At 50.9% G+C, this 26,423-nt stretch overlaps 1 protein-coding gene across 2 annotated transcripts in view; it reads right to left on the bottom strand.

Annotated features, from left to right (window-relative positions):
- UBE2O (ubiquitin conjugating enzyme E2 O) overlaps positions 1 to 26,423 on the bottom strand; it is a 76,260-nt gene that overhangs the window by 34,677 nt on the left and 15,160 nt on the right. The window contains exon 2 of one of the 2 annotated variants that reach the window (XM_068151453.1): positions 1,665 to 1,724. The exons of the other annotated variant lie outside the window; for it this stretch is intronic. Coding sequence (XP_068007554.1) covers positions 1,665 to 1,724 — 60 coding nt within the window. The remainder of the gene's footprint in view (positions 1 to 1,664; positions 1,725 to 26,423) is intronic. 2 annotated transcript variants of the gene reach the window in all.

Here is a 26,423-nt window from a genome sequence, read left to right as displayed (position 1 = left end):
TGTAACCTGCACTGAACGGCGTTCCCGGTGTGCCCTACACCTGGCCTGCATTAGGAATAGTGTGGCCAGCAGGAGCAGGGAAGTCATTGTGCCCCTGGACTCTGCTTTGGTTAGGCCACACCTTGAGCACTGTGTCCAGTTCTGGGCCCCTCAGTTTAAGAAGGACATTGAGACACTTGAAGGTGTCCAGAGAAGGGCAACAAGGCTGGAGAGAGGCCTTGAACACAAGCCCTATGAGGAGAGGCTAAGGGAGCTGGGATTGTTTAGCCTGGAGAAGAGGAGGCTCAGGGGTGACCTCATTGCCCTCTACAACTACCTGAAGGGTGGTTATAGCCAGGAAGGGGTTGGTCTCTTCTCCCAGGCAACCAGCACCAGAACAAGAGGACACAGTCTCAAGCTGTGCCAGGGGAGATTTAGACTCAAGGTGAGGAGAAAGTTCTTCACCGAGCGAGTCATTCACCATTGGAATGTGCTGCCCAAGGAGGTGGTGGAGTCCCTGTCCCTGGAAGCATTCAAGAGGAGATTGGACGTGGCACTTGGTGCCATGGTCTAGTCATGAGGTCTGTGTTGATAGGTTGAACTCGATGATCCTTGAGGTCTCTTCCAACCTTAGTGATACTGTGATACATGAGCACCAAGTCCACACACCTCTGGTAAGCACAAATGCTGCACACCTACGGTGCTGACTAGCACCAGGGTCCAGCAGCAGTATCCACAAAGAGTAAAGCTTAAGAGAGCTGGGGCTGCTCAGCCTGCAGAAGAGAAGGCTCTTGTAGCAGCCTTCCAGCTAACAAGGGCTAACAAGAAAGCTGGGAAGGACTTTTTACACGGGGTGGTAGTGATAGGATGAGAGAGAATGGATTGAAGCTTGAGGAGGACAGATTTAGACTGGGTGTCAGGAAGAAACTCTTTCCAGTGAGGGTGGTGAGACAGTGGAGCAGGTTGTCCAGGGTGGTCATGGATACCTCCCCCCTGGAGGTGTTCAAAGCCAGGTTGAGTGAGGCCTTGCCCAACCTGGGCTAGAGGGAGGTGCCTGTGCCCATGGCAGGGGGCTTGCAACTGCCTGATCTTCAGTGTCCCTTCCAACCCAAGCCATTCTATATATCTATAATGACTGTAGGCTGCTGACTGAGGCCCAGCTTGCTTGCTGCTGACCTAACTGTATGAGATGCTTCAGCAGGGTTGGGATTTGCTGTATTTCTGGAAGAAACTGCACAGGGTGGTGCTCACTGCAGATTGAGAGGGCTCCCCTGAAAATATGTTCTCCAAACTCTTTACCCAAAGCACACCCAAAGGCATGCAGCAATGTGATCTGCCTTCACTTCAGCTTCCCTATTAGGCCCAGGAGAGCACATCCACATTCCCCACATCTCAGAATAGATTCAATTTGTAGCTTAGAAGATGGCAGGAGAGACCAGCTTCTTGTCTCATTACCTGACACTATCAGGCTTGCTTGTTCAGAAGACCTTTGCAGATATGAAACAGTAGAGAGGCAGCCCTATCAGCATTTCATTTTCAAAGGATGCAGCCAGATCTATCAAACACTAAAAATAGCTCAAAGCATTACTGCTCAGCTCCATTCAGGCAATTTGGCAAGTCTCAGAAATCCATGCAGCAGTAACACAATCAAAAAGGCACAAAGGAGAACAAAAAGCAGCACTTACACTGGAGCTCATGTGTCTGACCACATCTCGAGGGACCACAGAGCGATCTTCAAGCTTCAGCTAAGGGGAGAGACAGACAGACTGAATTTAGTGACCTCAGATGATGCTCAGGCAGAAAGAGCACAGCAAATACAAATGCACAGCACCCCAATCTTCCAGAGGGAGAAGGTGCTCAGCAGAGGATGCTGAGGCACTTCCACAAGCAGAGTTGGGTCCCTGAGCACATTCACAAAATGCAGTTGACAGACCTGAACCACAGCAACTGGGCGACCCATCTGTGACTGTGCTCTAAGTCAGCAGACATCAAAGAGAGAGCAGACATTCTGACTCCTTCACCACTCCCAAGGTTCTTCCTCCTCTTCCTCCATCTGCAGCACACACCTTTTTCTACCCACATCCAGACTATGCAGCAGAGAAGACAGAGGAAGCAGCACATCACCACTGTTCTGTGTCTCATCCTGCGTGCTTTTCACTCAAGAGCTCCCCAAATAGCTGTGGAAATCCTGTTTGGCCTGCAACATTTTAAGCAAGGCACTGTACAGTGGGAAGTCTGAGTGGGAGGGGGAACTGGTGCCCAATTTGCTGCAGCAAGCACTTGCCTTGGGGGGAAAAAAAAGAAGGAAAAGAAGTGGCTGCAAGTGCACTCAGTAGCCCTCATGGCCATGCAGGTCACACAAGGCATTGATAAGAACATGGATAAAGTGAAAGCTCTGCCCATGCTCCAGCTTCTGCTTGTTGCCAAAGAGCTAGTGCTGGCAGCATCAGATGGGGCTGGACCATCACCCCGTGTTCCACAGTAGTTCCCAAGGGAGCTGTGGGCACCAGGAACCGTTGCTGGAACAAGGAGGTATCACCTGATCAATCTCCAGGCATTACTGGTCAGTAATCAAGGGATGTCCTTCAGCAAGCTCTTTGGGTGATCTCAAGGCTGCTTGCAACCTGCTTCACCAACAAGCTCAAACCCCTAAAGCACAGTTGCCATCAAATACACCAACACCAAAATGCTCCAGGAGGGATCATGGCCTAAGCACAGCAGCAAGGAAGCCAGCAGCCTGAACTCCCATGCCAGGCTTGCCCAGTCTCACTCAGCACGGTCCTCCCCCCACTTTTGAGAGGGACAGGTGGTTCAGTTGGTAGTGCACAAGACCCTTAATGGGAAGGTCGTGGGTTCAAGCCTGCAGTGGGCAGTGGTGTCCTCCCTACTCTAGTCATGAGGTCTGTGGTGACAGGTTGGACTTGATCTTTGAGGTCCCTTCCAACCTTAGGAGTACTGAATACTGAATCAGTTAAGGTTCCTTCTGCTGCACAGGGAGAAGCCTCAGCCACATTCCTGGTCAAGCACATGTTTGTATTGGTACATGCCTGAGCCCTGCAAACACACTAATTACACCCCACACTAATTACACCCCTCTTGTGAGCACAGCATCAGGGACAGAGCCTCTTTCATACCTCCCTTTCAGCATCCACCTCTCCACGCCTGCTGCGTTCGCTGCTTTCCCTTGTCAACCCCAGCCCCAAATCCAGGGTGCTTTGTCAGCAGCTCAACCCTGGCCTCCAGGCCTCTTCATTAAATGAACCATAAATCTATAGCCCAAGTCCAGGAGCTGGACTCAACCCCAAGTACCTGAGTATTTATTGCCCTCTTGATGGTGTGTTTCAGTAAAAGAGGAGGAGAGCCAGCCAGCTAGGCTTTCAAACCCAGCTTCTGGAGTCACAGCTCCACCAGAGAGGCTGTGGGAGGCTTCAGGTTTCCCAATCTCCAGCCTGTGGAATTGTTTTCATTGCCTCCTACATCCCACTGGGGTAACACAGATGGACATCAATTTTCATGCAGCTTTCTCCAGCTCTTTTGTTAAAGCAAGCAGTGCACAGCCAGCCTCTCAGCATCCAGAACTGGGCAGCAGCCTTCCCCTTCCAGTAAGTGCTCACACATGAGCAGCAGTTGGGGTATTTTAACTGGAGTTCTCTTGCTGCAGAGCTCCAAGTGTATGATGATAGCTTCCTTTCAATGTGCATTAGGCCAATTCCACCTGAGACACAGTGTTTAAATTGCTGCATTATGTTTCACCATACCGCTCCAGCCTGCATTAAATGGCATCTGAAGAAGCCAAGGTGGTTCAGTGCTACCTGGCAACAGCAAGATTTTCCTGTTAGTCAGACCTGGTAAATCACAGAAGTTGTCAGTGAGTGGCTCTCCCATTCTGTGATCCTTCCTGAGCAAAATAAGCACACAAATTCCTCCCAAAGCAAGGCATAAAGCTTTCTCTGCAGGGGGATTCCATGTAACCTGTTCTCAAGATTTTTAAAGGCAGCAGCACAACTATTTCCAGCTCCATGTGCCAGACCCACCTGTCCCTGTTGCTAGGATGAGCATGCAGAGGAGTGGGCAGAATGCCAGCACCAGCAATAGATCCTCAGCAGGTCTGTCATCACACAAAAGAGTGTCAAACCCCAGAAGCAGCCTGACCAGAGGAAGCCAGAGTGGCTGCTGCTGAACACAGGACACAGCCATTCCTCCTCCTCCTCCTCTCTGTGATGTGGTCACCAGCAGCAGGTCAGCCCCCTCCCTCAGCAGGGAGGGAGCTCAACACTGGAGATGCACTTTCCAAACAGACACTTAGAGCTCAGCTGCTGTATGCCAGCATGGATTTAGGAAGGGCAGGTCCTGCCTCGCCAACCTGATCTCCTTCTGTGATCAGGTGACTGCCTGGTGGATGTGGGGCAGGCTGTGGATGTGGTCTACCTGGACTTCAGCAAGGCCTTTGACACTGTACCCCGCAGCAAACTCCTGGCCAAGCTCTCAGCCCCTAGCTTGGACAGCAGCACTCTGTGCTGGGTTAGGAACTGGCTGGAGGCTGAGCCTGGAGAGTGGTAGTGAATGGTGCCACATCCAGCTGGCAGCCAGGCACCAGTGGCGTCCCCCAGGGATTAGTGCTGGGCCCCGTCCTCTTCAACATCTTCATTGATGATCTGGGTGAGGGGATTGAGTCAGTCATCAGCAAGTTTGCAGATGACACCAAGTTGGGAGCAGATGTTGGTCAGTTAGAGGGTAGAAAGGCTCTGCAGCGGGACCTCGACCGACTGGACAGATGGGCAGAGTCCAATGGGATGGCACTCAACAAGTCCAAGTGCCAGGTGCTGCACTTTGGCCACAACAACCCCATGCAGAGCTACAGGCTGGGGTCAGAGTGGCTGGAGAGCTGCCAAACAGAGAGAGACCTGGGGGTGCTGATTGACAGCTGCCTAAACATGAGCCAGCAGTGTGCCCAGGTGGCCAAGAAGGCCAATGGCATCCTGGCCTGCATTAGGAATAGCATGGCCAGCAGGAGCAGGGAGGTCATTGTGCCCCTGGAGTCTGTATTGGTTAGGTCACACCTTGAGTCCTGTGCCCAGTTCTGGGCCCCTCAGTTTAAGAAGGATATTGAGAGACTTGAAGGTGTCCAGAGAAGGGCAACAAGGCTGGGGAGAGGCCTTGAGCCCTGTGAGGAGAGGCTGAGGGAGCTGGGGTTGCTTAGCTTGGAGAAGAGGAGGCTCAGGGGAGACCTTCTTGCTCTCTACAACTACCTGAAGGGAGGTTGTAGCCAGGAAGGGGTTGGTCTCTTCTCCCAGGCAACCAGCACCAGAACAAGAGGACACAGTCTCAAGCTGCACCAGGGGAGGTTTAGGCTGGAGGTGAGGAGAAAGTTCTTCACTGAGAGAGTCATTGGTCATTGGGATGTGCTGCCCAGGGATGTGGTGGAGTCACCATCCCTGGAGGTGTTCAAGAGGGGATTGGACATGGCACTTGGTGCCATGGTTTAGTCACGAGGTCTGTGGTGACAGGTTGGACTCTATCTTTGAGGTCTCTTCCAACCTTGGTGATACTGTGATTTAGCTCCATGGAAGTCAGCACTAACATGACTGGTTCTGTGCTCTAGCCAGGTGCCTCGAGAGCAGCCCCAAGGAGGAGAACATTTGAGAGGAAGTGGTCTCAAGTTGTGCCAGGGGAGGTTTAGGTTGGATGTTAGGAACAATTTATTTCCTGCAGGAAGGGCCAAGCACTGGAACAGGCTGGAGGTGTTGGAAAAACTAAGCAGATGCAGCACTTTGGGACATGTTCTGGCGGTCATGGGGTGTTGGGGACTTGATGATCCCAGAGATCTTTTCCAATCTTAATGATTCTATGGTTCTATGAGTGCTCAGCAGCCAGGTAGAAATGTCTCTTCTAGCTACACAATTTCATGTCCAAGCTGTGATGGCCACCATATTTAATGGGGGGGTGAGAATAGAATAGAATTAACCAGGTTGGAAGAGACCTTTGAGATCATTGAGTCCAACCTATCATCCAACACCATCTCATCAACTAAACCATGGCACCAAGCACCCCATGAAGTCTCTTCCTAAACACCTCCAGGGATGATGACTCCACCACCTCCCTGAGCAGCACATTCCCATGGCCAATCTCTCTTTCTGGGAAGAACTTCTTCCTACCATCCAGCCTAAACCTCCCCTGAGAAGAGGAAGATGCTCCTGTTGGTGCTTTTGTTGCTTTGGTTTGGGCTTTTTTCTTCTTTGTTTTGGGGTGGGTGGTTGTTTTGGGGTTTTAGGTTGTTTTGGCGTTTTAGGTTGTTTGGGGGTTTTTTTAGGTTGTTTTGTTTGGCTTTTAGTTAAGAGCAGCAGCTGGGAGATGTGTCTGTGTCAGTGAACTGGATCCTCACTTCAGCAAACCCCTTCAGCAGTGAGGTGGAAGCACCCTTGGGCAGGGGGGTGCTGAAGACAAACTGCTTAACCTCTCAACTCCCTAAAGCAAATGGGAGACAAGGGGCCAGTTCTGCCCCCCAACAGCTACCTCTGAGAAGGGATCAAAGGCCCAGAGCAATTAATTTTGGTGGTCTGGACTGACCACCAGGGCCCAGACTTGGGGCAGGTAACTAAGCAGCAATCACTTCTGAGGTTTAGTGGTGCTCATGGAGGTGGGAAGGCAGAGAGCAGAGCTGGCAGCAGCCAGCCCAAGTCAGCATCTCCCAATTGTGTTCATGTATTTTTAACTCTAAGGTCTGCTTATGCACCCAGACTTCAACAGCAGTGCTGAAATCATCTCAACACAAGCTGTTTTTATTTGGATCCAAATGAGGTGTCTCAAACAGCAACTCAGCTGTCCAAAGATAGCATGGAGCCAGATGACAAAGGGTTCAGAACTGCAAAGACCCAGAAGATCAGAAGCCAAGCCATTTTTCCTCTCATTTCACTATCAACACATTCCCAGTGGCACCACATACAAAGCTCTCTTCCCCTGCAAGCCTTTGGTTCCATTGTCCATACTGCACCGCACGTGAGCTGTCTGAAAGAGCAGGAGCAGAGAGCACAAAGCAGCAAGAGGAGAGCCTCTGGAAGCTCAGAGTTGGCTCACACCAGCATCTGAAGCAGCACATCTTACTTCACTCCTGACAGCTGGAGATTTCCAAGCCTGCTGGCTTTTATGGGGGAAGAGATGGGAGAATGGGGCAGAAGAAAACTGCTAGAAACTTAAGACTCCTGAGAACTGAAATTCTACTACCCAGAGGAGCTGAACAATGAGCCAGACAATGCAGAGGGGTTTAAAACCAACCCCTTGAGGCATGCAGCTGCAAAGCTACAAGAATAAATCTTCTGCACTGACTGGCAGGGAAGTTCTGCCTGTGACAGCTCCTGGCTGCTCCCACCAGGCAAGCAGATGTGGTCTGTGGTTCTTGCAGACACAAAGTTCACATTGTCTTTGGGACAGAAAGTTGTGGAGACTCCTGCATTACTTACAGAGGAATTAGGTCCTCCCAGGATAAGGCCTAAGCTTCTGCCTGACCAAGGAGCAGATGCCACAGTGGTTTGTAGCTCCCAGCACTCCTACACAACAGTCAATCACTGCTCTGCCACCTAATGCCTTGAGGTGAACTTGGGATTGCAGCCATTCTGCTTTATAAGCTCATTCTGCATCTTCCTGACACCAGGATATCACTGGCAGCTCACAGCATTCACAGAATCACAAAGGAGAACATATTCAGAGTCACTCTGGAGCTGCATCAGGAGATTAAGGAAACAACAAACTTATTCAAGGTGGTCTGTATTTAACTCTCAAACCCTTGCAGTGGTTCAGGAACACACAGTTCCCTGCTTGGATTGCTCAAAGCAGGGCAAGGGCAGTGAGCAGGAGCTGGAACAGGCTGCCCAGGGCAGTGGATGAACCTGTTCCTATGTTTAAAAGCCATCCAGATATGGTGCTCAAGGGTACCAGTGGTGCCCTGGGAGAGCTGGAGAATCACAGAACAGCAGTAGATGGAAGGGACTTTAGAGATCATCTACTCCAACCTTCCTGCCATGGACAGGGATCTCTCTTAACTAGACTTGGCTGCTCAAGGCCTCATCCAGCCTGGCCTTGAACATCCCCAAGGAGGAGGCATCCACAGCCTCCCTGAGCAGCCTATTCCAGGGTCTCACTACCCTAGTACTGAAGAACTTCTTCCTAAGATCCAGTCTAACCCTACTCTCCCCCAGCTTAAAACCATTCCCTCTTGTCCTATTGCCAGACACCCTCAGGAAAAGTCCCTCTGGAGTCTTCCTGTAGGATCCCTTCAGGTACTAGAAGGCAGCTACAAGACTGGACTTGATGCTTAGAGGTCTTCCCCAACCATGGGGATTCTGTAATTCTATATTCAGGGCAAAACAGTCCAAAAGCTGCTTCCAGAGGCTGCTCTGAGCAGTGCAAAAGCACTCTCTGCAAAAGGTCAGGCTGATGATTAGCTTCAGCTGCAGGATTAACAGAACAGGGGCAGGCAGGGGGTGCTAAAATATTCCCCAAAACTGAAGCAAAGGCTTTAAAGGACTTCACAGGAGCCAAGATGAAATCAAGACAGCTCTGAGTCGCATGCAGCTCTACCTGCAGGCAGTCAGCTGACAACGTAGCACTGTTCTTTCTGTTCATTCACAAGCAGACAAGAACCTGCCACTCAGCCCACATTCAGCACCTTCACAACCAAGATTCACCACTAAGCCTGCCCCAAGTAGTGCCTGTTCCCAGCAAGCTCCTCTGGATTTCCTTGTGCAGTGACCAAGAAGGCCAAAGGTACATTCTGGGGTGCAGTAAGAAGAGTGTGGCCAGCAGGTCAAGAGAGGTTAGAATAGAACAGAATGAACCAGGTTGGAAAAGACCTTTGAGATAGAGCCCAACCTATCACCCATCATCATCTAATCAACTAAACCATGGCACCAAGTGCCTCATCCAGCCTCTTTCTAAACACCTCCAGTGATGCTGACTCCACCACCTCCCTGGGCAGCACATTCCAATGGCCAATCTCTCTTTCTGGGAAGAGCCTAAGCCTCCCTTGGCACAGCTTGAGACTGTGTCCTCTTGTTCTGCTGCTGGTTGCCTGGGAGAAGAAACCAACCCCCACCTGGCTACAACCTCCCTTCAGGTAGTTGTAGAGAGCAAGAAGGTCTCCCCTGAGCCTCCTCTTCTCCAGGCTAAGCAACCCCAGCTCCCTCAGCCTCTCCTCATAGGGCTGTGCTCCCAACCCCCTTCTCCCCGCCTTCTACTCTCTCCTAGTGAGGCTGTACCTAGAGTCCTGTGTCCAGTTCTAGGCTGCCCAGCTCAAGAGAGAAATGGAACTACTGGAAGGAGTCCAAGGGAGGGCTATGAGGATGATTAGGGGACTGAAGCATCTTTCTTACAAGGAGAGGCTGAGAGACCTGGAGCTGTTTAGCCTAGAGAAGACTGGGAAGGGATTTTCTCAATGCTGGGTGGAAGTCATGATAATGGAGCTGGGCTCTTCTCAGTGGTGGTCACTGATAGGACAAATGCAACAGATACAGACTAGAATGCAGGAGGTTTCCCTTGAGCTTAAGGAGAAGCTTCTTTCCTGTGAGGGTGCCAGAGCCCTGGCGCAGGCTGCCTGGAGAGGTTGTGGAGTCTCCTTCCCTGGAGACTTCCAAAAGCCACCTGGACATGTTCCTGTGCCACCTGATCTCAGACTGGACTAGACCTCCAGAGGTCCCTTCCAACCCTACCATTCTATGATTCCACAAAGTAGGATTTCCTACCTTAGCTCACCAAGATCCCATGGCTGGTAGGGATGAGCACAGCAGCTTCCAGTCCCAGGCCATCACACACTGCTCTGAAATAAACTTGCCTTCACCAGCTGAACACCTCCAACAGCTTCAAAGGCTAAGTGGAAATGAATCTTTATCAAATTACAGACACCAATTGTTTACTGGACTGTCAGAGCCAGGCAGAACCTACAGTCATTGATGAGACACCTGGGAGATGGCAGCATGGAAGGCAGCAGAGGATGGAAGCCTCTGCAACACCCGCAGGAAATCAGGCCAGACAATCTGAACAGCGAGAAGCCAATCATCAGCTCCACATCACTGTTTGCTTTCAACACTGCCAGCGTGGTGGGAAGGTTTCTTACACAGGCAGCCTCAAAATCCAGCTGTGCCATTAGTTCTTCTCACCTCCCAGCAGAGCCAGGCTCCCCGGGGACCTGCAGCGCTCGCAAGACAAACTGACAGCTCTTTAATTTGTCTTGATGACATGTTATGGAGACACAGAAACCTGAGCTGGTGCTGCTCAGCTGAGTTCCTTCCAGCTTCAGGAGGAACCTCCCTGAGCCTCCACTATTTATGCATCTACATTGGAGGCCAGGCTGGACAAGGGGAAGTGTTCAAGGCCAGGCTGGATGAGGCCTTGAGCAACCTGGGTTAGTGGAAGGTGTCCCTGCCCATGGTAGGGGGGTGGAACTAGATAATCTTTAAGATCCCCTTGAGCCTAAACCATTCTGTGGATCTATGAATTGGAAGAAGAACCGGATAGAATAAACCAGGTTGGAAAAGACCTTGGAGATCGAGTCCAACCTATCACCCAACACCATCTCATCAACTAAACCATGGCACCAAGTGTCTCATCCAGGCTCTTCCTAAACACCTCCAGTGATGGGGACTCCACCACCCCCCTGGGCAGCACATTCCAATGGCCGATCTCTCTTTCTGGGAAGAACTTCTTCCTGACATCCAGCCTAAACTATCCCCAGCACAGCTTGAGACTGTGTCCTCTTGTTCTGCTGCTGGTTGCCTGGGAGAAGAGACCAACCCCCACCTGGCTACAACCTCCCTTCAGGTAGTTGTAGAGAGCAAGAAGGTCTCCCCTGAGCCTCCTCTTCTCCAATCTAAGCAACCCCAGCTCCCTCAGCCTCTCCTCACAGGGCTGTGCTCCAAACCCCTCCCCAGCTTTGTTGCCCTTCTCTGGGCACCTTCCAGCAAGTCAACCTCCTTCCTAAACTGAGGGGCCCAGAACTGGACACAGGACTCAAGGTGTGGTCTAACCAGTGCTGAGTACAGGGCAGAATGCCCTCCCTGCTCCTGCTGGCCACACTGTTCCTGATGCAGGCCAGGATGCCATTGGCCTTCTTGGCCACCTGGGCACACTGCTGGCTCATGTTTAAGGTCTCTGCCACCCCAACCCATTCTGAGAGTCTACCTGGAATGGACTTGTAGCTACTTCTGTTCCTGTTTCTAATCATCCTACTTGTTGATGTATTTTCCCCTCCTCAGTTATTTTTGGGTAGTAAACTTGTTTGGTGGAAACAGAGTAGCTTCCCATCCTCTGTAGGTACAAAACTTCTCCTGCAGCACACTTCTGCTCCTTCATTTACAGCCATGTGCTGCAGCATCTTCCTCCCCTCCCATCAGGTATCACCTTTGAGCCTTCTGGCAGAAAGGCACTGAGAGGCTTTTCCAAAGAGTGGATTTGGGCTACAAAGCCTGAAGCAACCACTGGATGCAACCACAGTTCTGTTCCATTACAACGTGGGTGAGCACTCTGCTCTGGAGCTGAGGAATTTGGCTTCCACATAAATCAGTTGCTTAAGAAAAGTAAATCTTTGACTCGAATTTCCCTTGCCCAAGACTGCCAGGCATTATTTATTAGGCTGGCAACAAATCACTGCTGCAGCTCTGTGAATTTACATGACACTCTGGAAAACACTGCAAGACAGACTCCCTGGCCTGGTGAGTGCACCAGTCTGAGAACAAAGACAAAGTGCAAGGCAGTGAGTCAAGGGGAAGGAGACAAGCTAACAGGAAGGCTACTGGCTTCTTATTTAAAGGCAAAAAGAGTAGGCTTGGGAACATTTCCCACCAGAGGCAACAATGTGGTTGGGAGAGCGAAGGATCCTGGAAGTGGAGCAAGCAGAGGTGCACAAATCTTGCTTTGCTTGGAAGGTGAATCCCACCCATAACCAGCAACAGCAGCTCTCAGCTTTCCAGCCAGCTTGGTCTCACAGCTGTGTCTCATGGGTGCAAACACTGAGTACCACCACTCACCACAGCAGGGCTGTGGCAGCAGGGAACCCATTCATGTGACACTGTTAGATGCCTGAAGCAGCAGCCAAGGCAACCTGGTCCCTGAAGTGCTGACTCTGGCTTGAGGGAAGAGGACCTGAGCAGCCTGCTGAACTTTGTAGGTTCAGCAGGTGAGAATAATCTTCAGTATGATGAGGAGGGGGAAAAAAAGAGTCATCAAGTGCTGCTAAATTGTGTGTTCAAACAGGCTTACACCCTGTGCACTCTCTGCCATCAACCAGCAGCCAGGGCCTTTCCACCTGGGAATGCAAAGTAAACCCTCTGAGTGCACAGAGGGTCACTGTGGTGGGTTTGAGAGAGAAGGCCTAGCCACAGCCTCAAATGGTCACAGTCACAAAACCCAGAGGAGGCCAGAGAAGTAATTCAGAGGGGATGAACACCATAATGGTGCTCAACAGAAAGACAGGGGAAGCTATAAAATAGGGAAAGACCTTGCAAGAGAAGATTTAGTGACTGGTGAGTCTAGCAGTAAGCCACTTCAGAATCCTATGGGGCACCTTTCAAAGATGTCCCCAGTTACAGGATTTGATCTAAACCCAGCATTTTTTCCCCCCCTCAACAGCAGTTTACAGCAAAAGATATGATCCCCTGGCCCAGTGTTTGTACTCCTTGCTTCATTATCCAGTCTTCTGGGTACAGCAGTTGTGAGAAAAGGAGCTGCTGAATAGAAAAGAGAAGCAAAAGGGTCTCCTCTGGCAGCACAGATGACTACAGGGCAGCCCTCCTCACAGATCCCTACAGCAAGATGGCTGATGAAAAGCAACACTGTCCTGAGTGGCTCTGCCTAAGGACTTGTCAAAAGCTTGCTCAAGAGCAGAGCTCTAGCACCAGATGGCACTGTTACCTGACAAACCCGCAGCAGACCCGGCTGAAGACACGTGAGAAGCTGCTGGTTGGAAGCAGTAAGCAGAGAAGTAGACAACACTTTGCCTGTCCAGCAGCCAACACTTCTCACAGCCAGCCTGTCTCCCGCAGCAAAGCCTCGGCTGAAGCACAGGTCAGAGCTGGCAATCCTCACCCAAAGGCAAACAGCCATGAGGAGCACAGCACCTCAACAGACACCCACACCAGGAGATGCCCAAGTCCAGACAGGACCTAAGGGGATGGCTGTGGTGACCTTGGTGAAACCTCAAGCTCCCAGGATGAGAGCAAGGGCTGTGTTGATATTTTTGGCAGTATCTAACAAGTTCCAAGTGAGATGCATTTGACTTCTATAAGAGAATCTCTCCTAAGGAGGAGTTCACCAGGATGCTGGCACCAACCAGTGTGTGGCAGGGAGAGAGCAGGAGCCCATTTCAGCCTCCAGTCCAGATTCCTGGGATTCCCAACAGCCCTGTTTTACCTTACCAATTGAGCTGTGTTCCATTCTGTATGCAAAGAGCCTGTCCAGCAGCTCTTTCATCTACCTGAAGCAAAAGCATGTCTCAAACTGTTGCCTTGGGAGTGGGATGGCAGCTGTTATGCCACAGGTTGTCCACCTTCTTGCTGAACTGTGCTGGGGTTGCCATCTGGACAGCATCAATGATGGAGAAATGAGTCACCTGCCACTCTGAGCAGCATCTGAGGCTCGCTGCCAGGCATGGAGGAAAAGAGTGGGGCTGCTCAAACCTCCTCCTGCCTTTCCAGAGGATACAAAGGATGCTGTGAGGAAAGCTGTGTGACTATTGCTGACCAGCTCACTCAGTGCATCACACCTTTGGGAGGGGGAATAGTGTATCCATGACAAATACCCCTTTGCTCCATTCCTGGAGCAAACAGGCAGGGCTCCTCTGCTGGATTCTACTAGGTTGGTGGTGACTCTGTGCTAGGGAATGAAGCACCTCCTCTTCCCTTGCAATCAGGTCAGCAGCATGCAGGAGGGACTCCTCATTAGCCCACAGCAAAAAAAAACCCAAACCATCCACCTTGCAAAAAACTGCCAGGGAACAACAAGAGGGAGACAGATCAACAGAAAATCACCATGTCTGCTTTCCAGCTGGGTTAGCTCATATGCTGCTGCTGTGAATACAAGCCAGCCATCTAAATTAGCTTCTAATTGTTCACAATTATTCAGAGACAGCATAACCTGCAAGCAGCTTTAAGGCAGCAGGCAAGCAGGAGAGAAAAGGAAATGATTTCAGATGCCTTAACAAGATTCATGTATTCGTGCTCTGCCAGTCTCAAGCCTGCAGTCCCCAGGGGGGCTGCCTTCAGAGCAGCCCTCCCCAGCTGTGTGCTTTGCATTGCAGAGGAAGATAACCCATGGGTGTTTTTTCCTACCCCCCTTCACCTCTCTGCTCTTTCTTGCTCCAGTGTTGTTTTGGGTTGGGTGGGTTTTTTTTTGGGCTGGTTCAAAAATGAAGCCAGTGATGTTTTGGTCTCTCCCCAGTTGTTCACAGTCTCTGCACACACAGGCAGTTGGAGCAACACTATTTATAGAGCTGCTTAGAATTCTGGACACAGGCAGAGCTCTTTGATAGGATGTCAGCCACGAGACACCCCAAGGTAGGAGGTTGATACAGGATGGTTAGTGTATTACAGCCCACTCTCCTTTCCCTTTCTCTCACCCAGAGCCTCCTCCTCCACCACCCCCCCCCTCACAGGAGTCCCTTCCCCCAAACACACACAGTAAGGTTTCACAATTGCTGCAATTTTCTCTCCCAGGAGAGAGGGAAGGTGTTAGCCTATTAGCTTTCAATTCCTGGTGTGTGAACCACACAAGGCCTAAGGCAAGTCCAGTCTGCAGTCAAACTGCTTTAGGGGACTGCATCCAGGTGTATCTTAACAACGCAAGTCCCTCACATGCAGCCACCTTTGGACCCAAAGGCACAGCCCCTGCCACAGAGCCAAACCACTCAGCTAAGGTCTAGGAACAGCAGCATGTTTAATATGCTTAAGCAGGATTATTTTATCACGTAGAGAATCTCCTTGAGGAGACAGCACTGAAAAGTGATGTATAAATAGCTGTGGCTGAAAGCACAGCAAATGCTGTGTCATGCTACATTCCCAAGCCAGTCCTGGGCAGAAAGGGATTGAAGCTCACCAGACTCTTGTAGCTTCTCCAAGTTTCCTGCCTGCTCTGAAACAGGAGCAACCCCCCCCGGAGAAACAGCCTTTCTTGGTCTCCCCAAAGCCACTGCAGTGCCTCACTGCTCTGCTACACACCAAGAATGCTGCATGCACAGAGGAGCAGCCTGAAGCCCATGAAGAAGAGAGAGAGCAGGGAATTCAAGGAAGCAGCTCAAGACCTGAGTCCATTCACTGAGGGGGAAATACAGGATGCAGAGACTGGAGATGGAGGCAGTTTCCACAGGCAGTGATGATGAGCACTCAGGGGGAGCTCTGAAGTTTAGCTCACAAGGAAACCATTATCACTGCCTCCCCACCTCAGGCCAGGCCAGAGCTCTAGGGTCACCTCTCCAGTCCCTTCTTGGACAGAGCAAAGGCAAGTGCTGTTCCAAGAGGTGCACTGGCTGCAGGGGGTTCTGCAAAGGCTGTTAAATAACAGTGGCTACAGCTGGTTCAGAAGGCATGTTAAGTCAGGTATTGGTTTAAAAAAACCCAAACAAACATCATCATCAAGCCTTTACAGCCAGCTCCTGCAGCCTCTGGAACGTTACAGAGAACCCACCCAAAATTCAGTGCCAGTGTGGGCTCTCTGTGCATGCATTTGTTTCTGCTCACCAGCAAAGCCACTCCCCCAGCTCACACTGCAGAAGAGAGAGTGAGAGTGCTGCTGGGACAATGCAGCACAATTGCATCACTGCCCAAAACACCTCAGCTGCATTTTCTATTCACTGAAAGAGGCTCAGTTATCCCTGCCCTACACAAATGCTGTATTGGCCACCACAAAAAGAAGGCACAGCCCCTGCTGAACCCACAGGCCCAGGCTGCAGCAGCTCAGTCAGCTGAAGACAGAATTTCTGCCACCCCTGCACTGTTACCCACGTTTGTATTCAAGGGGTGGTGGATTCACCACTTGTGGAATGGCTGCAGGAAGATTAAAACATCCTCCAGCCAGGGCAGGTTGAATTCATTGCCTCCTGTTTGTGTATCCTAGAGCACAAAAGCAAGCACTCTTCAGTTGCCCGCAGTAACTATTGTACTCTACAACTAGCCAGAAGGAGGGTGCAGGGAGGCTGGTGTTGATTTCTTCTCCCAGGTAACTGGGGATAGGAGGAGAGGAAATGGGCTAAAGCTGTGCCAGGGGAGGTTTAGGTCAGGTACTAGCAGTCTTTCCTGCAAGAGTGGTCAGGCATTGGGGACAGGCAGCCCAGGGAGGTGGAGGAGTTGCCATCCCTGGATGTTGTAGATGTGGTACTTCAGGATATAGTTTAGTGGCTCTGGCAGTTGGGTTATGGTTGGGACTTAATGATCTTAAAGGTCTTTTCCAGTCTTAATGCTCCTGTGACCAGTGACAGCAATGATGCAATAGCAGCAGATGTGTAGAGGCCTTCCTGAGTCTGACTTGAGTCCAGTGGACCGACCTTTTCTTCAGCACCACCTCAGCCAGAGCTTTCAACATCCTATTTAAAACCCATCAGGGTGGTCTCTCACTACTCTGCCATTTTCCTTTCAGGTGTTTTCCAGGCTGACTTCCACACCATTTATTCACAAGCTCTCCAGATAGCTGCCAGCAACTTAAGAACCCAGCATTCCCCCCAGCAGAAGAGGCAATCACAGCAACACCACTCTCCTCCCTGGATCACTCCTCAGGTATCCATTCAGCTGTTCAGCAACACATTTGGTGTGACAATAATTCCAGATGATGGCTCAGGGAATTTTATTTCCTCCCCTTGTCCCTTCCTTGGCAACAGAGCAACCCAAAAGCACATCTAGAGATGTCTCACAGAAGTCACTGAGCCAGTGGTAGAAGGAAACACTTAAAGCAATGGCATGGAAAGCAGCAGAGCAAGAAAGCCAGATGCTCCCTGCTTTTGTATGAGGCACAGTTCCCATGCTAAAAGTGCTGAAGTCAGATTAAATACCTCCCAGGACACAGGTTTTAAGGGCAAAATCAGTTGTACCTACACTAATCCTTGCCAGCCTGGTTTTCCTGTGGACCTCACACAGGCACCAGTAACTTCTGGCAGGGATACATCTTTGTGCTCACCTCTGCACATGCTCTACAGCTCAACACAGCCCAAGAGCTCTACAGTGCTCACAAATTACTGGGAAAGGCTATGTCCCAGGATGCTCAATGCCAGTTCTGAAGAGCATCACAGCAGCAGCACACACTCTAGGTCCCCCAGGAAGCCATGAAATCTTCCATTTGTCATGGGAGGAGTGTCCCAGAGAAACCTGCAACTACCTCTTCTCTGACAACAGTTCTAAAAGGTGACCTCTTACAGGCAAGCAAGAGGAGAGAGATTCACTGCTCTCAGAACTCACCTCAGAGCTGACTCTCTTCCCATACATGACACAGACTAAAGTCTCCACGTTTTCCCCACTGGGGTTAAAGCCAGTCTCAAGGGCTGCTCTGCTGCATCCCACACCTCTGTGGCTAAAGCAGCAGGCTGCCTCTAAGTAGAGCTTTTAAAAAGCCTTCTCCGACTTTGTACACCTTCATCAGCAACACAGGAACATGTCCCCATCCTCTTCCTGGCCTGGTATGATAAACTTGGGGCAGCAACATCACCTGTAAGGTACTTCAAAGTAGACCCAGTTAATAAAGATGCTAGAATGGTACTGGGGGAAGTCATGTATTCCTCAGCAGCCTTGCCCAATGCTGCACAAAGTTCCTTTGTTCCTTTCCTGTTCTTCCTACCCCTCCTTCACACCTGTGCTAGTTCAGCCTAAGGTCTGAGAGGAGCTGAGGTCTTTCATCTTGAGCATCTTCACTGCTTCTCTGGACTCTCCCAGGTGTAACCTGACCGGCTGAGGACGCCCCCAGAGAACAAGTGCTCGCTCCAGACAGTGCAAGCAAAGAGCAGTCAAAGCCTGCTTGCCTGAAGTCAGCAGTTCTGCCTCCAAACACACAGCCAGGCAGCAAGAGGCTTTTGCTTCTTTACCCACCCCCCATCTTTAAACGCAGCACTTGCCTTTCAGAGCAGAAAGCCACTTAGAGCTCCTAACACAGGCGTAACGCTCAGCCTCGCAGTCTACCTGTGCTGACAGCCTCCTGGGAGGATTTTAAACAAGAATCAAAAAAAAAAACCCAACAACCAAACCAAGGACAAATGATGCAGCTAATCAATTGCACAGCCACTGATCCCTGTCCCTCTGGTGGCACCTCTCCAAACGCCTGCTTTGTACATCTGGATGCCCGAGTATCCGCACGCCGGAGAACAACAACAGCCTGGTGAACAACTAATCGATGGCCCCGTCTGCCAAACACATCTCCCTTCCCTCAGCCACCTCACTCAGCCTTGACAGGGAGCTCCATGTTTCCTGGAGCTGTAAGTCACTTGATGCCTACTTCCTAAAAAGAAAAAACCCACCTCTTTTATTTTTCTGGAGGATCTATTACCCTGCACATCTACAGCAGGGAAGAGTTATTTTGCTCTGCCTCCAGACTCTGTTATGTGCCATATACATAACGTGCTCTTTGCTTTAATGACTTCAGGTGCAACAGAGGGATTTCAGCCCATCACCACTCTGGTGAAACATTGAGCCATAAACACAGTTAGAGCAGATTTGCAAGCACTATAAAAATACCCTGGCAAGATGATTTAGAGAGCTCTGCTCCCCTGACAGCTGGAGCGGCGCGCTGCCTCCTCCCTGCTTCCAGCAAAATGGAGGTGAGCTGAACTCTGCCTCTGCAAGCACTGCCCAAGTGCTGCAAACCTCAAAAGGGTGACAAAGCTGCAGGGCTGTGACTGCAGAAAGCAATGACTGGACAGCAGGACTCAGAGCCAGGAAACACCACGTGGCACGGACCGTACAGCATCAGCACGACCGCAGGCGGAACTGCTCCCAGCTGCTGAGCTCCAGCCATGTTCTGGGAAAGGTCCTTGGGTTGAGAAAGCCTTGGGCTGCATTGCCTGGCTTGTCATTCCTAATTAAACACACAAACCAGGTCCTGCCTTAGAACTGCCCCTCCTCATTAATTGTCACTGCACCCTCCTCAGCTTTGGCAGGCTCCTGAAGACGACATGTGACCCCTAGCAGCAACTCCAAGCCAGTCAGCCCGGACACCACCAGGACACTTCTGCTTACAAGAGGGAGCTTTACTTGGAAAAGACTCCCCAGCCCAGCTCTGCAGGCTGTGCCTGTGTAAAGGTACTGTGCCATAAGTTTAAGAAGGACATTGAGATACTTGAACATGTCCAGAGAAGGGCAACAAGGCTGGGGAGGGGTCTGGAGCACAGCCCTGTGAGGAGAGGCTGAGGGGTTGCTTAGCCTGGAGAAGAGGAGGCTCAGGGGAGACCTCAGTGCTCTCTACAACTACCTGAAAGGAGACTGTAGCCAGGAGGGGGTTGGTCTCTTCTCCTAGGCAACCAGCACCAGAACAAGAGGACACAGTCTCAAGCTGCACCAGGGGAAGTTTAGGCTCAAGGTGAAGAGAAAGTTCTTCACAGAGAGAGTTGTTAGCCATTGGAATGTGTTGCCCAGGGAGATGGTGGAGTCACCATCCCTGGAGGTGTTCAAAAAAGGCTTGGCTGTAGCACTTGGAGCCATGGTTCAGCTGTCAGGAGGTATTAGGTAATAGGTTGGACTTGGTGATCTCTGAGGTCTTTTGCAGCCTGGTTGATTCCATGATTCTATGACCAGCCACTGGTATGCAGTCAGTGCTGCAGCTGGACAAGGGAGCTATGCAGAATCAGGTGCACTGTTCACGAGTGGACAGCAAGAAGCCAGGAACATGGCACTTCTCCACTTGAGGGTGCACACTCAAGCACTCAAGGCACTGTCAAGATTAGAAAGTATGCTGAGTGTACAGAAAGAACAGCAGAGGGGATGCTTGTGCTCTGAGCACGAAATGACACACTTGTGTTCTCACCACAAACTACAAACCCCAGGAAGCACCTGAGGCAGCAGAATCCTCTAGTGGAAGGTCCTCAAGGGTGAACATCTGCATAACACAGCCACCAGCCTCAGACTCATTGCCAACAGGCATCCATTGTCTGGCTGTCAGAGCTTTTGTTGGAGACAGCTCCCATCAGGTGTGGCAGGAGATTTCCTGCACGTTACAACAGGCTCCTGTGCAACAGCTCCACGCAAGGAAGACAGAGCATCCCCTCCTCCACACAGCCAGCTTCCACCCCTCCCCATCTGCCCAGATTCATTTCTCACTGCTCCTGGGTATGTTGCCTGGGTTGGATGGCCATGCCTGCAGCATCCTCTTTATCCCTCAGCTATGCCTGCAGCATCCCCTTTATCCCTCAGCCACGTCTGCAACAGGCAGTGCCCGGAGCACATGGTTTATGAGGAGTGGCTGAGGGAACTAGGGCTGTTCAGTCTGGAGGAGAGGAAGCTAAAGGGAGACCTCGTGGCTCTCTACAACTACCTGAAGGAGGTTAGAATGAGGAGGGGGGCAGCCTCTCCTTGATGACAAGTGACAGGAGCAGAGGAAATGGCCACAAGCTGTGCTAGGAGAGGTTTAGGCTGCATGTTAGTATTTCTTCATTGAAAGGGCTCTCAACCATTGGAATGGGCTGCCCAGGGCAGTGGTGGAGTCACCATCCCTGAAGGAGTTCAGGCAGTGTGTGGACCTGGTGCTTAAGGAGATGGCTTAGCACTGACCCTTCAGGGCTGGGTTGGAGATTGGACTGGCTGATCTTTGAGGTCTCTTCCAACCAGCTGTAGTCTGTGACTCCCTTTAGCCTATCAGGAACTGAACAGAGGCTCACACCTTGCTGCTTTCCCCCTGAGGCACCAAAGGCTGAGAGCATCAATTTGGAGAGAGAAAAGATGCCAGACAGGAGGACACACTGGTCAGGGTGCCAGTCATAAAGCCTTTCACAGCCATGTGTGCCATGGCATTTAGCAGGGCTGGAGCTGCTACTCAATTAAGTTTGCTTAATGAGTCATATTGAATAGCACATATGAAAGAACAGGTTTGCTATTAGTGTGAGGAGCTCTCACTGGATTATCCAGGTGAAAAGCTGCCATCACAATGCAGTCTTCTTCATTTTATATACTCAGCCATGACCTACATTCCTTCACTTGGAGGAGGAGGCCCATATCCAGAGGGAAAGTGCCTCTTTAATCTGCTCCAGCACTTTTTCAGGCTTCAGCAGGGATGGATGGAATGGCCTCATGTCTCTTCAGATAACACACAGCTTGCAGAAGCTGCAGGAGAAAGTGCTGGTAAAAAAGCCATCAAGCTCAAGCAAGTGCAGGCAGTATCTCCAGCCACATCTGATGGGAACCCTCCAACACTGGGGTCATGGACACCTGGCCAGCTGCTCTACCCTCTTGTGCAAGGGGGTGTCTCCTGATGGAACTGCAGCCAAGATCAGGGTTGAGGAGGAAGACAAAACCAGGAGAAGTCTTTGGGGCAGTCAATAACCTTAACCCTTGTTTCCACATGAAAGGAGCTACAAAGACAGGCTGAGGGAGCTGGGGTTGTTCAGCCTGGAGAAGAGAAGGCTCCAGGGAGGCCTAATAGCAGCCTTCCAGTACCTGAAGGGAGCCTACAAGGAGGATGAATAGAGACTGTTTACAAAGGCCTGCAGTGATAGGACAAGGGACAATGGCTTCAAACTAGAGCAGAGCAGATTTAGATTGGATGGTAGGAACAAGTTCTTTACCATGAGGGTAGTGGAACACTGGAACAGGTTGCCCAGGGAAGTGGTTGGGCTCCAACCCTGGAGATACTCAAGGTGAGGCTTGACAGGGCTCTGGGCAGCCTGATCTGGTTGAGGATGTCCCTGCTGACTGCAGAGGGGGTTGGACTGGATGAGCTTCAGAGATCCCTTCCACCCCAGACCATCAGAGCCATCAGTGAAGAGAACACCCAGACAAGGACAGTCACTGGCTGCATGAAAATACAAAAAGGGAGAAGCAACTCCCAGGGGAGGATTACACCTTGCCCCTGTTGCCCAAAACTCTGGCTAAACTGCTTCCAAGGTTCACCTTTTCCTCTCCACTAAGGCATTCAGCGAAAAAACAAACAGCTCCCAAACCCCAACCCCTCCCACCCCTCAAACCTAGCCAAGAAAACAGAAAGGAATCCCTGGAAGATCAAAAGAAGGAATTTGGGCACAGTTGCTCTGGGAGAGCATGCCCAGGGAGCCAGGCCCATCTCTCAGGGCTTCTCCCAGGCACACCATGCTGCAGGGCATCAGGCTACAGGGACAAACAGCTCACTCTGAGGGCAGCAGGGCTGCATGAGGAACAGAGATCCCTTCTTGGCAGGCTGTGGTGGGCTGCCATAGAGAGGTTCAAAATGGCAATTCAGCAGTACTGCTTTGTGCAGGAGTCTGCAGGTTTGGGACTTTTTTTTAGAGTTTTGGGTTATGGATATCTTTTCCCCTCCACTCAAGTGCACCAACTTCTCCATCCCCATCTCATGCCTTTTTGGCTGCCCACCTGAGCAGGAGGTGAAGGCAGCCACAGCCTCCTTTGGTGCCTTGCTGGGAGACTGGAGGTGGACAGCCCCTTTGGTTTCATCCTTCATTGGCTTTTCCCAACTCCTTCAGCAGGAAACAACATCCCTACAGATGGGAGTAGAGAAATGATGACTGTGCTTATCCCAAGAAAGGTTGGGCCAGATGACCCTTGAGGTGCCTTTCCAAGCTGTCTTCAAGGAGTCTGAGATTCTGCACGGGCCGGAAGCAGCAGAGACAACACCCCAGAGCCTCATCCTTTGGAGAACACTGATCTGGTCAGCACATCCCCACATCAGGGTGCCTTTCAGACTTACACTTTTCCCACTCCCACATCAATTTCAGGTATTTAACCCCCCCCAGCAGTTCCTACCAGCCCAACCCCATCCTTTTTGTGCCCTCCCCATCAGCAGCAGCAATAAAGATCCTGGACAGCGCCGAAGGCTGATAGCTTTGCTGATGCAGAACAGGATACGCCCAAGGCTGCAAAGCTCAGCTGCACTGACAGCAGCAAGAATCACTCCTGCTTTGGCAGATGAAGCAGTTAAGATCAGGAGATGCACAGGGAACGTGCACACAATAAGCTGTCACTAAATGACAAGGATTAGGCTGCGCAGAAATAGATCTGAGATGTGAAGAGAGATGAGCTCACCAGGGGCGTGGTGAGCAAGCCACAGAGGAAAAAAAGTAAGGAAAATCCAACCATCTCCCCTTTTGTTCACATCATTTCAATGAGGACTAAGTGTGCCCAGGTGGCCAAGAAGGCCAATGGCATCCTGGCCTGGATCAGGAGCAGCATGGCCAGCAGGAGCAGGGAAGTCATTCTGTCCCTGTGCTCAGCGCTGGTTAGGCCACACCTTGAGCAGAATCATGGAATCAGTCAGGGTTGGAAGGGACCACAAGGGTCATCTAGTTCCAACCCCCCCTGCCATGGGCAGGGACACCACACACTAGATCAGCCTGGCCAGAGCCTCATCCAGCCTGGGCTTAAACACCTCCAGGGATGGGGCCTCAACCACCTCCCTGGACAACCCATTCCAGGGCTTCACCACTCTCATGGTGAAGAACTTCCTCCTCATATCCAGCCTGAGTCCTGTGTCCAGCTCTGAGCCCCTCAGTTTAGGAAAGAAGTTGACTTGCTGGAAGGTGTCCAGAGAAGGGCAACAAAGCTGGGGAGGGGCTTGGAGCACAGCCCTGTGAGGAGAGGCTGAGGGAGCTGGGGTTGCTTAGATTGGAGAAGAGGAGGCTCAGGGGAGACCTTCTTGCTGTCTACAACTACCTAAAGGGAGGTTGTAGCCAGGTGGGGGTTGGTCTCTTCTCCCAGGCAACCAGCACCAGAACAAGAGGACACAGTCTCAAGCTGTGCCAGGGGAGGTTTAGACTGGATGTCAGGAAGAAGTTCTTCCCAGAAAGAGAGATTGGCCTTTGGAATGTGCTGCCCAGGAAGGTGGTGGAGTCACCATCACTGGAGGTGTTTAGGAAGGGGCTGGATGAGGCACTTAGTGACATGGTTTAGTTGACTGGATGGTGCTGAGTGATAGGTTGGACTCGATCTCCAAGGTCTTTTCCAACCTGGTTAATTCTATTCTATTGGAATAGAATTCTTTTCCAAGCTGGTTATTCTATTAGAATAGAATTCAACAGAATGTTCAGGAAACAATTAACCAGGTTGGAAAAGAAACCAGGCTTAAAGCTCCCTGAAACTGGAAGGCAACGAGCACACCCTCTCCCTTTGTTATGGTACAAGCTCCTCTCCTTGAGTACTAGGTTCAGTTTTGGGCACCACAGTAGTAAGAGAGATGCTGAGGTGCTGGAGAGGTACCAGAAAGCTGCTCTGAGGTCCCCTTGGAGCCTTCTCTTCTCTAGGCTGAGATCATAAGTTCAGAAGATCCGAAGCTGACTGGCAAGTCAAACCTCTGTAATTCAGATATCCCAGCTCTATTGCATCAAGCAAGGATGATTTTGAAACAGCAGCTTAAGAAAGAAAAAATAAATCATTTAAAGAGGAGCAGAGATGCTAATGAAGTTCAAGAAGAAGCTGCTGCTCTCCTCTCTCAGCAGTGAGGATCGGTGGAGTTCATCACCTCAGCAAGTGACTGCGCTAAAGGCAAGTGCAATTTGCAATCGAATCTTCCTCCTCTTCTGCCACAGGCACCGCTCTCAGGCCTCTCCACAAAGTTCAAGTAACACTCCAGGGCTGAATGGATGAAGACAAACTGCAATTTTCCTCTTGCAGCCAAGTTCAGCACGGAGAGGCCGGGTCCCACGGCAACGCTGCAGCGACGGCAGGCGGGGGATAAACAATTCAGGAGGGGAAGCTGCCGCAGATTACTCTTCCCAAAGACAATTATAAACAGGGAACTGTAAAGACACTTGAACACTGCACCAAAAAGCATATTGCTAGATGTTACCAACAGTCTGGGCACTCCAACAACACTTCATTTCATAATAATGGGGAGAGGGAGGGAGGGAGGGGGATATGACACCCTCATGATGTGCCCGAACGTAGGGAACTGAAAATGCGCCGAGCTCCCCGAAATAAAATCACTTGTGGTGGGGGAGGAGGGTGGGATAAAACCAATCCAGATCTGTCAGCCTGACATCAACAACAACAGCAGCTTTTGTGAATGGAGCACTGAGATGATTCAAGAAAATATTAGAGTTTCCAAACACTTCAAAGAGAAGCTCTGCTACATCTCTCTCTCTCTCTCTGCCCATGACGACATCTCTTGGCAGAGATGTGCAGCTCGCCATAAATCCCAGGAAGCAAGACAAAGCCTCTCTCTGCTCAGAGGCATGCACTCACCACAATGCTCAGGTTTCACCCCACTGACACTCCAGTAGCATCTGCCCCCAGTTCAGAACAGCTACTCCTAGCAAGGGGGGGTGTCCAGAAGGGTAATTTCACCCATTGCTTGAGGCCTGGGTGCAAGTCCTGGCCCACATGTTGACACTGATGATTAAAAAGCTTTTCCCCCTTCCCAGGCTCTAATGGAGATTTGCCACTTTGCTAGATCACAGGTGCCTGCTCTTCCTGAAAGCACAAGACAAACCCAAAGGCAAGGTCTGGGCAAGGCTAAGCTGGAAGCAGCTGTGCCCAGAGCACACACAAACCTTGCAGTCATCCTACCAGAGCCTCATTCCACACGGGAACATAACAAACCTTCTTTGTTTTACTCCTCTCTTAGCACAGATAATCCTGCTTCCTTTCAAAAACCTTGAAGCAATTTAGTGAGGGGGGGGGGGGAATGGGGAAAAAGCCCAGTGAGTGGGGGGGGGAAAGCCCTTTTAGCTCACACATCAGCGCTGTTCATTAGCAAACCTACAGACCCAGCTCTACACCACCCCTCCATTCAGGTGCAAGACTCCCAGCCTAGGTCACACTGAGCCAACTAAGCCTCTTGAGAACATCCAAGGATTATTTTTGTTTGCCTGCCTGATGAAAATGGAAAAGTGAGAGGGCAAACAGATGCCCTGGCCAGGCAGAAAGGCAAAGCCTGGACAGGTGTGTCACCATGCAGAATGGGCTGGGTAGTGACAGGACAAGAAGGAATGGCCTCAAGCTGCAACTGGGTAGGTTTAGACTGGACATTAGGAAACATTTTTTCATGGAAAGAGAAGTCAAGCATTGGAATGTGCTGCCCAGGGAGGTGGTTGAGAACCCAATCCTGGATGTGTTTAAAGGTGGTTTGGATGTGGTGCTTGGGGATGTGGTTTAGGGGTGCACCTTGCAGAGCAGGGTTCTGGGTGGGACTTGGTGATCCCGAGGGTCTGTTCCAACCTGACTGTTTCTGTGACCCTGGGATACCTAACAGCATAGGTAGGTTTGCTGCTCTTAAGGGCAGCAGCATGCTAGTGCTCTGAATAACTTGCAGAGTAAAATGAAAATGGCAAAAGTAAGGGATAGGAGGATAAATGG

The sequence above is a fragment of the Melanerpes formicivorus genome, unplaced genomic scaffold, assembly GCF_026170545.1.
Source record: "Melanerpes formicivorus ecotype bairdi unplaced genomic scaffold, bMelFor1.0.p_v2 SCAF_21, whole genome shotgun sequence".
Lineage (NCBI taxonomy): Eukaryota > Metazoa > Chordata > Aves > Piciformes > Picidae > Melanerpes > Melanerpes formicivorus.
This window is presented reverse-complemented; position numbering and strand designations above follow the sequence as displayed.